Below are 16,033 nucleotides of genomic sequence, written 5' to 3' on the forward strand. Positions count from 1 at the left end.
ATGATCATAGTAATTCCGGTGATGTTCTAATTTCTAAGCCAGAATAATTCATTTTCATTCATCTGACTCATTTACGAAACACAAATTAATATAATCGCATTTGAGGCTTACTTTATAACCGAGACATAGTGAAACTGTAAGCTAGACCAACAATGAAAACCTGGATGAACTGAACAGCCGTTTCATCCTAGTACGAGACTCCATAGCAGTACGCATCCATAAACCCGCACATGGCACCCAGACCCAAAATCTCAGGTTTCAGAGCTCGAACTCTTAACATTTAGACGCCTGAGCTGGCATCCACCGGTGTTAATGTCTAACTTCAACCAATCCACGATATCGCCCAACCATTCACCTATTGTCTAAGATGGATAACTGTCCCACATTCGACATGGATTGAACTCAAATGGTCACGGCTTCTCACAAAAACTCCAGGAAATCCATCTTGAAGCAAGTCACTAGTGAGCACATAATGATTATTGTTAGGATGGGGGTTCGTGGAGATTGTGGTGATTTCAATGGTTGAATTCATGAGTCGATGTAAGTTAGACCACCATTGAAAATGTGACAACCAAGACCGAAGGTCCTCGGTTCCAGTCCCGCGTCCAGGATCGTGGATACACAATGTCAAGCAATCCTACACTCGGACGAAACGGCAGTCCAACACTTTCAGGTTTTTAATGATGATCTAGCTTAGGTCGACTCATGAATTCAACTATTACCAATTACTACAATCTCCACAAATCCCCATTCTAATAACAATTTGAATTGTTAAGATTTCTATAAAACATTTTCAGTGTCAACTTCAAAATAGAAGAGAGAGTTAAAGAATCGGTTCATGATGTAGAAAACAAGAAGACGAGTGGGAACAATCAAATTACAGACTATGTCACTAAAATTTGACAATCCTACAGTAAACAGTTAATTTGCAAACTATTAATCAATTATCTCAATCTTGACCATTCCTTCTTCAAATATCAGTCGACAGTCTCCGATCATTATTGTTCAGGCATTTTCATACCAATTCCGTCCCGTTCCCGTTCTCCCCTTATCAACCTTCTACTGAAATACATCCTCTGCCTTACCATCGTTATATACTACTTATGTGGATATAAGTAGCCCACACCTCAATTCCTTCTAATATATATTATTTTGATAATTATATAACTGGTAGTTTTTCACATGATACCCATCAAAAAATGATGCCAATTATCGACCAATTAGTTATCTATTTAGAAGATATAGTTACATAGATTACAAAAAATGCCTTGAGTTGATAAGTAAACGTTGATTTCGACATGAATTGTGTCAAATTCAGTGCCTAAAGTTAATAAGTCTGCTTCTAGAATTTCAGTTACTGACTTCCAACTCCATCTTACAACTTCTGTATGTCAATAGAGGATAGAAGTGAAATACAAAAGCTTTTTATATTTCTGGGATGTCTCTATTCGATGCTGATTGGGTAGGAGAGTTCCTAACGTCTTCTGGGTTTTTAGAGACCTTAAAGAAGGATATTTTTCGGACTGCGCAACAAAAATACACACTCGTAAGATATTCGCTTGTTCTGATGGCGTTACGACTTGAGATACTAATCGATATTGAGTGTTGAATTCACCAATCAGAATTTTGATTCTAATTTTGTCGGTTCTAGGTCTACTATTTCATTTATAGAATAGCGTTCTAAACTTGAACAATTATATGTTTTTGCTTGCACTGTTAATCTTGAGCCAAATTAAGCTATACACACACTCCTATTGTTCCATTTTGTACAAACAAATATATTAGATCATATCACATAGTAAAATGAAGGTACATAGTTATACCAAAACAATCTAACAGTGACTGTGAACTGTTGGGATGACTTTCGACAAACACGATGAAACTTCCAGAGGCTATGAAGGAGCCAAAGAGTTTCCACTCAATCAGAACATGATGGAGCTTGCTATGATTGGATGATAGCATAGCTTGCCTCCTCGAGGATTGGCTGAATTATAATGATATTATAGGTAACATTACCATGTTTTCCTGTACATTATTGATTATTACCCGATGATCACCTCTCTTGTTTCTTATATCTTCTGATTTGTGACTGTGACGTTCTACAAGTTCAAGTACCGTTAGTTAAATATCGTGTACAAATGTTATTTTCTATTTTATGGTACGATGTGGTCTGTTTATTTGGTATATAAACTCAGTATGTTTGAGAATAATGAATCATATTGCACAGGCTGTTAGTGGTGTTGTGGACATAACTGGCTGGGCTAGGCCGATAGCAAGACTGACAATTGCTCTAGACTGCTCGTACAGGTTTCGTGTATCATTGGTCCGATCAATAAAATCACTTGTGGTGGTCGATATTCGGTCCTATCCCTAAGCTTCGTATATTGTTCGTCTTGATAACCGTTACTCAACAACGTCCTAACGATGTATAAATCAGAAGACGAATACGAAGGGTTGACCGTGTTTATTACTGAACCACACACAGTTATCCAATATTACAGGTACGTCAAGCAAGCATGAAAAAGCAGTGCCGTAGAGCCGGATGAATGAGTAAGCGTGTACAGTACGGTGTAGCGTAATACAGAGCAGGGCAGAGAGCAAGCAGGGTAATACAGAGCAGGGCAGAGAGCAAGCAGGGCAATGTAGTTAACAGGATAAAGATGTACATATATATATATATATATATATATATATATATATATAGGTGGAAAAGCATGAATCATCGGATCAAATAAGCAATTAATAATAATGCTAGTGGAATGAATACATGCGTAGGCAGTAAGCAATGTTCAAGTGTATATAATAAAAGTACAATGGTATAGATAGGTTGTTATTGTATGAATGACTGTCCATTAAATAAGTTAACAAAAGGGCTTAGCTGAATTAGATGTAAACAAACTCAATTGTATCTGAGTTGCTATACACTGTTTTGATCGATAAATTCGCTGCTCTCTAATAGGCGAGTACAATATAATAACAACTGCTCACGCACACGATATAACAAGAATACGTTTGCACATATGCCAATTACAGACTGACCAGTTGCAGTCCTAAACATCAATCGGAAAATTCAAACAAACAATACTAATTGAATTTAAACTTCACCCCATTGCACAAGCAAGTGGCTATCACGACTCAGTAGCTGATTGGATAACGCGATGGCGTTTGAAGCGAAAGGTAGTGGGTTTGAGTCCCACAGTGAACATCAACTCTGAGATCCAGGTACATCCAGCTGATGAGTCCTAAATAGGACTGTTTAATTGTATTGACAAGTGGAATTAATAAAGATAAGTTCCATTTCTTTTTATTCGTATTCAATATACACCATAATACAACTTAGTAAAATAGAACAATGAAAACATATAACGTTTGTACAAATGAAAACCTACCAGCTAAACCACCATCATTGTTTACATGATTCTCTAGTTCTGTATTGTTTACATCATTTGATTGTTTTGTTGAGTTCTAAGATGGAGTATTTAAACAGAAGAAAAAGAAAAAGAATAACATTGACTTACAGTAGTGTCAAGTCGCAGTTGACTATGATCACCACTACAGGAAAACGATGTGACAGTTACTAGGTTAAATCCCTCTGTAGGCCAGTTGAAGATTGTAGTAAGATGTATTTGTTGACGATCTCGTGGTATCGAAATAATACCGAGATCGTATCAAAATCCATAAGCGAGACTAGTAAGAGTACGAGAGTTCATGCAAGGTCATAAACAACGGAAAAGTCTATTTTTAGCACACTTAAACAAAAGGGCACAGTAAAACAGTCACTGGTACAGTTGGTTATAATAATAATTGTTTCCATTATGCCAATCGCATTCTCTTCATAAAAGTAAGTCACTACAGACTTATCCAAACAAACATGTTAGTTAAAGTGATATATCCCGACAGGAATACTGGATGGTAACTATTGGGATCTATATATGAACTAATACTATACGTACATTCTTATTGTGGAATTATTAAGTAACTAAAATATGTATATTCATAGTCCATTTATTATAAGCTTTATTTTGACCCATAAACAATTACTATACGATTCACTGTTCTTGAGTTATGCCCAGTCTATTGCTCACTACCCCCCACATTCACAGCCACTTTGGACTGAGTCTTGTACAAATGTTATTTTCTATTTTATGGTACGATGTGGTCTGTCTGTTTGGTATATAAACTCAATATGTTTGAAACACATGATTCGTATCGCGGAGGCTGAGATTCGTGTTCTATACTCAATAGGCAGGGTTGGGAAGGATGAAGGACCGACAAGGACTCTAGGTTGCACGTACGGGTTTATGCGCCATTGGTCCGGTCGATAGAACACTGTTCTTTAATTGGAAGTATTATTACATTATACACTGATAGGATACAAGACTACAAGTTATAACACAAAACATACCTTGATTGGATATGCTGGATCAGCTGTTTATTGTCTGTTCAAAAATATTACAATCAATCATTCAGTGTTAGTCTTAATTATGAACTGAATGATTCTTAATAATAACTAATTGTTTTTTTCAAAGTTGAAATCATGAGTCAATTGAAGCCAGACCATCATTGAAAACCTGGAAGCACTGGACGGCCGTTTCGTCTTATTATGGGACTTCTCATGATGTCAACTTTGAAAAATACTGAAATCTCCACAAATCCCCTTCTGAACTAATTATTTGTGATGGAGTTTCATACTCTAAGGTAAATAGTTTAATCGTGGAGCTTCTAGTGTTCTTCTGAATAACATTAAAGACAGAAACTTCAAGTAGAAGTGAGTTAAATTTAATTATATCAAAGTATATGGACAATTGTTGATACATATTAAAATGAAATGATGCTAAGATTTCGGTCAGAGGAAATATAAAGAAGGCTAGAGGAGCTTGGAATTTTAGGCCAATCAACGAACAATAGAAATTGACTCAATTTACCAACCAATCAAAATAACAAAGGGCAATATAGGATCAAGAATCAGGTTAAAGGATAAGACAATCAAAATAAATATCCAGGTTACAACAGGTCATCAATAAACAATTAAGGCTAAAGTCTACAAGACAAGCTATCTGTCATATGTGGAGAAATTTGAATGACTCACTTCTGTCTGACGTCCCAGTGCTGGTAATGTTGTCCTGATGAGAAAAAAAGCCCACTAAGACTATCCTATCTGAGCTACAAACCTTCTTTACTAACCAAATGAATTCCTATGTTTTTATTAAACTCTAAGAACCTGTGGTAATGTTAAATCGTGAGATACTCAAACGAAACACAGCAACTGTTTACATGTTTTTATAGTTTATCAGTCAAAGAAGCCATAAGCAATTATACCGGGATTCATGTATCCAGTATATGATAAATGAAAAAAAGTAGTTTCAACAACTAAAATTCTATATGTGATAGCTTGTAGCCTGACTGTCCTGTTTAATATATGACGTGACGATGTCGCCAATCAGAATACAGCAACTTATCGATCGGACCAATGACACACGAATCCCGTACAAGCAGTCTAGAGTGCTTCTAGGTCCTGCTTTCTGTTTAGCCCAGCCAGTTAAGTCCAAAACATCAATAACAGCCTCTGCAATATGAATCATTTATTTTGAACATACTGTATTTATATATTAAATAAACAGAACACATCGTACCATAAAATAGAGAATAACATTTGTACAAGACTCAGTTCAAGGTGGCTGTGAATTGGGGGAACAGTAATTAATAGATTGAGGATAACTGAAGAACGGCAAATGGTATAGTAATAGTCTATGGGTCAAAGCAAAGCTCATAGTAAGAGGGATACGAACATGAATAGTTTAGTTAGTTAACATCTATACAATAAAAATATACACATAGTATTGATCCATAAATAGTCCTCAAAAGTTACCATTCATAATTCTTATCGGCACATAACACTATGGAACTTTCGTATTTGAGTATGAGTGCCAGGTACCAAATATTGACAACTATGTACGTAATTACAATTTACTTGTATATTTGTCACAGTATTGAATCTTTGGTGCTGCTGATTGCCTATGGTAACAAAATATATCGTATTTTTAAGTAGTAATGGACGGTGGCTAGAAGTGGAATCCAGGATGTACATTTCGTCCTACTTAGGGCTCATCAGTTAGATATAAATGGGAAGATTCAACCAACTGATAAATGTAAATCGAAAGTCATAGTATTAATTAAAGTTATTGTCATTATATTGACGCAGTATTCTATGTTTAATGTCGGCATTGTTCACTCTATGGTTTCATCATATGAGAAGAATAATTCAAAGACAAGTATCACTGATGTTTATAGACCGTTTGTTGAGCTATATCACGAATTACTTGACCAAGAGGACTTCAACACAATGGTCTAAATGTCATATCTCCGCCATGAGGTTCTAAAGTCTTTGAACTTTGTGGGAATTACAGAGCAGATGATTTGGAGTTCACTACTCTAGCCATTAAGAAATCTATTTTCCCGTTTAACTAATGAGTAAATAATAGAAACCCGTGATCACCTAGAAAAATATATGGAACTCATAACAAATATCAACCAACATCAAAGTCACAATATTCAATACAAAACGTCAATACAGTTCTACTTTACGGAGCTGAAACGTGGAGAACTACCACAAGTATCATCAAAAGGTACAAGTACTTATAAACAATTGTCTGCTCAAAATACTCAATATCCGTCGACTGGATACCATCAACAACATCCTACTGTGAGAGAGAACAAACCAGCATCCAGCTGAAGAGGAAATCAGGAAAAGACATTGGAAGTGGATAGGACACACATTGAGGAAATCATCAAACTACATCACGAGGCAATCCCTAAGTTGGAATACTGAAGGCAGGTAGAAAGGAGGGAGATCAAAGAACACATTGCTTCGAGAATCGGACATCGAAAGGATAAATAGCAACTGGAAAGAACTGTAAAGGATTGCTTAGGATAGAGTTATGTGAAGAATGTTGAAGAACGGTCTATGCTCCTCCACGAGGGATAACAGGCATAAGTAATTAAGTAATTAATAATCACTTACCAATGGCAATTCATTATTGACAAGTAGTTTCGTGTCATATAAACACTCATTAGATTCAGTTGAATCATTTTTAGGTGGAATCATTGCTACGAAATTAGCATATCGAACATCTTGTTTTAAATATTGTACAACACGATTCCATGTATTTAAAGCATTGGTATAAATCTCCTTTTGTTGTATATTGACTTCATTCAATTGTTCACTAGTTGAGTTCCATGTATATAAACCCAATAAATATGGCCATACCTATACGTGATAGAATTAAAGGAAAAATATTGTGGATTCAATCAGTCAGTCAGTCGGTTACAACATAGGATCAGGCACATATATGCATCGATCCAAGTTGACATACCTCATTAGTACAACAAGATGAACACTAAATTCATAGAAGTAGTTACTTCAATGGTAGTAATATATAAAAGATAGGTTGTATATAAGGATATAGTATAGAAAGGAAGACAAATATGAAGCAACTTTAATCTCAAGGCTTAAGGGAAGATAAAGAGTGTATACACCTACGCCATTGTGATCGATTTTGAACCATGTCACCTAGAGTCTCCAACCAGTGATTACGATAGTCACGCGGACCCCAACCAAGTAGTCTGCATCTGCCAACATGGCTCAGACTAGAAGTTAGTGACTTCAAGCTCTGATGCCACATTTTTGTTTGGCCGTCCCTAACTTTCTTCCAACAATCACCAATATTAGTCAGCATAGCGCGTCCTGGTAATCGGTGTTCAGGCATACGTAACACGTGGCCCAACCATCTCAGTTGATGGAGATTCATGACCTCATCAACTGATTTACCATCATTCTCTAATACCATGTGTCTAACCTCAACATTACTTACCCGGTGATCCCAGCAGATGAGAGCAAGATTTCTAAAGCATCTGTAATCAAATACTAGTAACTTACAAATATCTCCTACTCTTAGTGGCCGCGTTTCGCAGCCGTCAAGTAGAACAGAACGAACTGCCGCGCAGTATACTCGTCCCTTAGTTGATAGACGGATATCTCGCCTTCGCCATTACATAATGATAGATAAATACCCTCTCTACAAAACATCTGAGTGAATCTCTAAATAGTTTTTAATAACCTATAAGTTTCTACTTAAAACAAAGAGTATGACAAAAATATAAATTATTTTGATTGAGAACATGAATTCATGGATTTAAGACCATCATTGGAAACGTGGAAGCCATCGACGACCGTTTCGTATTATCGTGGGACTCCTCAGCAGTGCTCATTCACAATCGTACTCACGGGATTGGAACCCAAGATATTCGGTCTTGGGCGCGAACGCTTAACATCTAGACCACTGGGCCAGTATCCGACGGTGTTAATGTCTAACGTCAAATAATCCAGCTAATTCATATCAGATAGAGACAGGTATCTACCTCAGCTAAGCGTTTGCATGAGAGACCGAAGGTCTTGGGCTCGAATCCTGAGAGCGGAATCGTAGATGTGCACTACTGAGGAGTCCCACAACAGAAAGAAACGGCCTTCCAGCGCTTCCAGGTTTTCACTCGTAGTCTAACATCAATCAATTCATGATCTCAATTAAAAACTTTAAAAATTTCCACAACCCCATACTGATAATTAGTAGTATAATTATTATTTACCTCATTTCTAATTGTTGGATCACAATTACCAAAATAAATATATCGACAAAGTTCACTGAATGGGATTTGCTATACATAAAAAGAATAGAACAATTTAAAATGTTCAATATGTGTAAATGTAACTTTTTAAACAAAAAAATTATATTAATTATCAGAAGGGGTTTTGTGGAGATTTAGTACTTATCATAGTTGAAAGCGTGAGTCAATTGAAGCTAGACCACCATGGAAAACCTGGATACACTGGAAGGCCGTTTCGTCCTATTACGGGACTCCTCAGCAGTGCGCATCCACGAACCCGCTCTCGCGAGATTCGAACCCAGAACCTACCAGTCTCGAGCCAAGGCCCTTAACCGATAGACCACTGAGCTGGCACCCATAAAACCCCTTCTGATAATGAATATAATCATATGCTCACCAGTGACTTCGAGAAGTATATGTAGGAGCTCTAGTGAGAAGCCAGTGACCAGTGGAGTTCAAAACCACGTGTGTTGTGAGATAGGAACTCACTGAAGACAATTGGTGAATGGTTGCTCAACTTCGTGGATCAGTTGAAGTTAGACATTAACACCGTTGGATGCCAGCTCAGTGGTCTATCGGTTAAGGGCCTTGGCTTGGGTTATTACCAATTCAGTTACGAATCTTGGAACGTTTCCACATATAGACCCATAAGTATACTCCTTATTTGTACCTAAACTAATCTTGAAGGTAGTCGCTTTACATGAAGCAAATTCTTGATGAGATTCAATGATGTAAAAGGATATTCAAACAATACAGATCTTCGAATAAAATATTTCAACAAAATTTCCAAATTAACATGATAAACCGCCATATTCATAACATATAGTCTATCATGATCGAACCGTGTTATCACAGTGTAAATTAAGAAGCGATCTCATTTAAACCACTATTAGAATCATGAATCGCTAGATGGCCGTTTCGTATTAGTATGGAGATCCTCAACAATGAGCACCCACGATTCCACAGGTGGAAATCGAACCTAGTCTCGCACGTGGACGTTTGACCTCTAGAAAAATGAGCCGGCGCCCGAAATTGTTAGTTTCTTACTTCAGCTAATGCGCGATATTCCACAACCTTCAAAAATTACCTTCGGTGGGTAACTATAAAAAACCCGACTAGCATTGAACTCCAATGGTCACAGCTTCTCACTAGAACTTCAGGAGTTACGTCTTGAGGCCAGTCGCTAATGAGCACATGATTATTATTGAGTTGTGTAATTTTTGGAGACTTGAGTTTTCACATTTTAAACTAGCGGTTATTTATTTATTTATTTAAACACATCAATATTGGTACAAATGGGGCACCAGATATATATGCGCCACACAAATCTCATTTGATTTGTGTGAGGACTGTGAAACTGACCGGGTGTCCAAACCGAAACAAGTGGTTTTCTTAGGGAGCCACATCCGGAGCCTTTGACCTAAAGATCTGATCTACAAGGCAGTGGAGCGTCGTAAGCAGATGCAGTCCCATAGTAGCCGGTGACCAACGAATGGTTCATACGCCATTTGTTCCCTCAGGACACTTGAGCCTATGTGCACCATTGATTTGGAATGAAGGTTTTCCAACTCCCCTAGCTGGATTCTCTACACCCACCAACCCAGTTAAATATCCGGATATTCTCTTTTTGTCCTCTCAATTTCGTAAACAACATCCCCGCCACGAGAAGGCAGCGAGTAGGACTTCCTTGACAGAGGCTATTTACACGTGGCCATATGAGAGCATTTCAAGAGGGAGAGTGGATTGTCCCCACTCTCGGTCGTACCAGGGCATTTGGGGGAATTTCATTTTCCTACTCTGGATTTCGTAAACAACACAATCGCCACGAGAAGACAGTGGCGGGGGTGTTGTTGTTTTCATCGGTGATCAGTCGATGATTCGATCTGTGTAAATTCTATCATCTTCATAAAGATCCTTTATTGAGAATATCATTATATAAGTACAATAAGCTGAATAATTATTTTTAGCAATGACTTACTGGAATAGAATTTGTCATTAATTGATTCCAAAATTCTACAGTTACACCTTCTTCAGCATTTGTTGGTGAATCCACGGTTAAAAAATTAGGTGATACTAGATCAGCTAATTTTTTACGTACTGTACGTAGTTTATTAAAATGATTATACCCTGAAAAGAATATAATAACTATCTGAAACAATGTATATGAAGAAGGTTTGAATCTTGTTTATAGCAATACTTTCTTACCAAATTCATTTATAATAATAGATAAACATTTTGATTTGACAATATGAGGTTGTGGAGATTATTATGTTTCTGATTAAGATAATGAATCAATCAATGTTAGACCATCATTGGAAACCTAGAATCAATGGACGACCGTTTCGTCCTATTGTGAGACTCCCCAGTAGTGCTCATTCACGATCTCACTCTTGAGATTCAAACCCAAGACCTTCGGCGTCGCTCGTGAATGCTCAACATCTAGACCGCTGAGCCGGTATCCACCTCAGTACAACGGAAGGTGGTCGTGCAATATCGTGGGTTGGTTGAGTTTAGATATTAATACCGTTGGATGCCGGATCAGTGGTCTAAATGTTAAGCGTTAGCGAGCCAGACAGAAGGTGCTAGTTTCGAATTCGGCCAGCGAGATTGTAGATGCTCACTTTGAGTTGTATCAGATCATTTACTATACGGTATCAAAGTAACAGGCATTAAAATTGAAATAAAAATAAGCACTTTCAAAACGGGTTTAAAATATTCGTTGCGAAAACTATTACGGATGACTATGTATTGTGAATCGATAAAACTTCTTTATTAAATCGTTTACTGAGTACAGATTAGCATACATAGTTTCAAGCTACACTATGTGATGGTTAGTAACAATATCCAGTTGCTGACAAAAAATTAGGTGGAGCAGGGTTCGAATCTGTAACGTTAAATGCCGAAAACCCTGAGCACTGATCCACTACAACAATGTTCTTTTTACCGAACAAAAGACATAGTTATCTCAATGGGTGTATGCTACCAATTCTGAAATCAACGGTCAACACTTTCAACTTTAATTAATCTGCTCTACGGTACGATGTTCATTCAGTTTCATTGATAGTACGTGGTAATTTCCGACAGTCGTGATAATATCACAAGCCTATCTAGAAGTAAGTCACTAGTGGGTACACCAAGTCAGGAGTGTGACAGTTACCATTTATTACTATGGATAATGGATTCTGACGAAGTAATCTGAAATTAGCCCTTCCGTTCTCAAAACATGTTACTATGAGTTTGATATCTGAAAGAGTTATAGATAGACACCAATGAAGAATAATAGAGAATAAGATAAAAGAAGGCCTTGTCGATTCTCCTTAAGTTTCAGAGATTCTCCACATCATATCAACGCGTAATCACAACGCTCTCCTTATTTAACTTGTCGGTCTTATTAATTTACCTGTTTAGATAAAATGAATAATGTGAGCGGACTCATTACCATAATTTGACTAACAATCCCCACGCTTTATTAAACGCGTCTTTATCAGTTTTTGTAAAACTCTAAATATTGATTTAAGAAGAGACAGGCAAAGACAATATACTGCTCTATATTGACACACTTTTTTGACTGTGGTCATGTGGTAGATATAGCCAAATCAGTTCTAGTGATCCACCGTATACCTTCTTCATCTCCCAATGGGGTTCGATACCATCTCTTACATATAGCAGAAACTATAGGGATCCTACTCACTGACTTTTCTCAACCGGAGTGTTGTTTACAAAATTGAGAGGGCAAAAAGCGAATAGTTGGCGCCTTAATCAGGTTGGTGGATATGAAGGTTCCACTTAGGCGAGTTGGAAAACCCTCATTCCAAACCAATAAAGCACATAAGCCCAAGTGGTACTGAACAAATTAATGATCTGTTATCTTTATTTTATTTAAACACATAAACATTGATACAAGGATGCACTACATAAATCATTCGGTTTGAGTGTGGGCTAGAATACTAATCAGGTGCCCAAACCGAAGAAGGTGGTTTCCTTAGGGGGCCACTCCCCAAATCCTGAGTCTAGAGGTCAAATCCATAAAGCGGTGAAACAACGTTGGGTGATGTTGTATCATGGTAGACGGTGACGAACAATAAGTTCATACGCCATTTGTTCCCTTTGGATCCTGGAGCTCATGTGCACCATTGGTTTGGAATGAGGGTTTTTCAACTCGCCTAGATGGATCCTTCATATCCATCAACCCGGTTAAAGCGCCGGACATAGTTTTTACTTTTAATGCAAAGTCAAAATCTGACGAAGAATAAAAAACAAACAGCATGGAAACTTACATTTACGAAATACATGTGATAATATTTTAATACGTAATTTATTGAATACATCTTCATGGGTTGATAGTTGGTTCTTCGACTGTACATCAACATCATCTGATTCATTGACAATTTCTTCTGTAATACCTTCTAAAGAGATTCGGTTGGATAATATAGATGATGTGTTGAGATTATTCATTCCCTTAAAAAGATTTTTGAATGGAAGAATGTAGTTGAAACAAATTATCCAGTTGAATTTATGAGTCAATCTAAGCTAAAATACCATTGACAATCTCGATGTACTGGATACTTGTTTCGTCTTAGTATGGAACTCTTCAGCAGTTTACAATATTTCATGGATTTATAAACCTTCATAGTAAGAAAAATTAGACGTCACTGACTTGGCAAAAATTACAATAATCATATGCTCACTAGTGACTGTCTCACAGAGGTACTTCCTGGAGTTCTAGTGAGAAGTAGTGCAGTTCAACCAGATCTGTTGTGAGATAGTAACTCACTGAAGACATTGGTGGATGGTTGCTCAATTTCGTGGACTGGTTGAAATTAGACATGAACACCTTTGGATACTGGTTCAGTGGTCCCGTGGTTAAGCGCTCGAGCGCGAGCAAGGCGGGATCGTGGATGCGCTTTTCTGAGGAGTCCCACAACAAGACGAAACTGCCGTTCAGTGATTGATTTTTTTAAACATTTGATCACAAACAATCTCCATTCACTAATCACCGGACTTATTTCATTGATTAGAGTTTGATTAACTTCAGTTTTATCTGAGTTGGTATTAGTAGAAAACGTATGTCAGGATTGAAATGAGTCCCGCAAGATTCCAGTTAACTCAGTGTCATATTACAGTTCAAGTCATTACTATTGAGCCTAATAGGTTGTAACTGTCTTTCTGTAAAACTAGGTAGTGATCAACTTTCATATTATCTATTTTTCGCTTAATACCATGATCAGATTCTAAAGAATATGCTAGCTAAGTAATCCATAAGATCTGACATTGGTTATTGGATCTTCACTGTTTAGTATGATCTGCTAACGTGATCATTCATTTTACCTATGATCAGAAGTTTTTACACTAATAAGGGTATGAGAAAACGAAATTCTACCAAGTATATGAGTAAAACGGAAAAAGATGAATATCAATAAGAGTAAGAATCAATAACAGCGACTGTCAGAAATGCATCCAATTTATTATTCTTATCACCCTAGTCATGTTATCTCATTTATCTATTGTAACGAATCTAGTTGATCTGCTTAAAGATTGCTATGAGGTACTACAATAGTGAGGTTTAAACAATGTGTCTTCTCACTTACCATTACCAACCATCTAAATAAAATATTTGTAACTGGCTTACGTTAAGCAACTGACATATATCTGTCTCAGTGAATATAAGAAAGTTTGAGTATTCTGTAACAAAATCATCACATCCAACACTAACGAGAAAAATCTTTTTAAACATTTTAGCTACTTATAAATCAAATAGTAGTATAAATATATTTAACAAAACTTAGGGCGTTATAGGCATGAAATCACACATACCATTGTTTGACCATCTCTAGTTTTAGATACAATCTGATAAACATGTTGAACAGGGAATTGTTCCTCTGGTATACAAACAGTAGGTGATGAATAAGATGTTTGTAATTCTTCTTCATTACTTATATCATCTGTATGATTAAATGCTTTTAATATATTCATATAGATACGTTGTTTCAATCCTGAACTCGTTAATGATTGATTTGACTTAGAAGGTTTATCATAAATGGAAGAGAAGTTTTGAGATGATATTATGGATGAATTTGTTTTATTATCATTGTTTGTTGTTGATGTTGATATTGATAGAGGTAATAATGAATTACGGTTTCCAAAAATGAATGGCATTGATGGACGATAAGATTTCATGGAAAAATTTGATGTGACTAGAAGGAAAATGAAGAAAGGATTGTTTTGTAACAGAAAATATGTACAGAAATCTAAAGTACTGGTAAAAAAGTCATTGGATAAAATGTGAATGGGTCGCAGACTTGAACCCTCCCTTAAATCGAGGTTAGTTTAGGCAACTAGGCTGTGCGAATTGCTTTGCTTGCGCTCTCAGACAAAATCCTTTCACTATCCTACTTATAGCTCACTGTTTGGATTTATATTCACCCGTGTTAACTTCCTCTAATTGAGACTCAAATTCAGATACATCGCTTCAGACATTACAGCTTTATTTATGAGGTTAGGTAAGTCAAGATAGCTGCAAACTTTTTAAACGTGTAAAATATTAGACTTTTATCACGAGTTGATTGTACCTCGTTGTTAGTACTGTTAGTTGAAATAATTTCAATTAACCGTCGAGGACGGTTGGTCCGTTGTTTCTTTGAGTGTGCTATTTTATAATGATGCCCAAGGACAATTTGTTGCTGTATATATACGTTTGAGTTTTTCCCCTTATGACTTGCTTGTATTCGGCTGCTTACGGACACACATATTTCCCTAATTTGCCTTGGACTTCTTCATCTAGTTAGCGGGGCCTGGGACAACAGATTAGATTAGTTTATCGTATCATTGTGTCACTGGCCTTCGTTCGTTACCGCGAAAATCGACTTAGCTCAAGCATATCAAGGACAAATGCCGCAACTCAGCAATGTGGACGGAAATGTACTAATACATGGTACTTATATGAGTCTGCATAGATAGCGCACGTCATAGTTTCATGAGTTTGTCGTTACAAAAACACAGACTATTTCAAGAAGAAACTGAATGAAACACACCGAACATTTTGTTCATATTCAACTTCATTCGACGAACTTTCTTACGGTGATATTGACACATATTTTAGTAAAAGAAAGATCAATCAATTAGTCACCAGTCATCATCAAAGTAGAGCCTTGTTTGGATGTATGACGATCCTAATCACCATGCTACGGTAACACTACAAGAATATGATAAAGATAAGTACTATAAGGTAGGAATGTGTCGTGTGATGACACAGAATGAACGAGAAGACAAAACAGGAAACTGAATCCATGAAACAACTGGGTGATTAACAGTAGTACATCGTAACAACAAATTCATGAGATATTTTAGTAACAGATGATGTCAATTGAGATGG

The 16,033-nt window shown here is 36.7% G+C and overlaps 1 pseudogene across 1 annotated transcript in view; it reads left to right on the forward strand.

Moving 5' to 3' along the window:
- The window catches only part of Smp_199200, a 61,797-nt pseudogene that overhangs the window by 24,851 nt on the left and 20,913 nt on the right, over nucleotides 1-16,033 (forward strand). The window contains exons 10-13 of the mRNA in view: nucleotides 3,390-3,465; nucleotides 10,640-10,788; nucleotides 12,939-13,119; nucleotides 14,476-14,855. Of these exons, the coding sequence occupies nucleotides 3,390-3,465; nucleotides 10,640-10,788; nucleotides 12,939-13,119; nucleotides 14,476-14,855 (786 nt within the window). The remainder of the gene's footprint in view (nucleotides 1-3,389; nucleotides 3,466-10,639; nucleotides 10,789-12,938; nucleotides 13,120-14,475; nucleotides 14,856-16,033) is intronic.

Source organism: Schistosoma mansoni, assembly GCF_000237925.1.
Source record: "Schistosoma mansoni, WGS project CABG00000000 data, supercontig 0230, strain Puerto Rico, whole genome shotgun sequence".
In the NCBI taxonomy this organism is placed as follows: domain Eukaryota; kingdom Metazoa; phylum Platyhelminthes; class Trematoda; order Strigeidida; family Schistosomatidae; genus Schistosoma; species Schistosoma mansoni.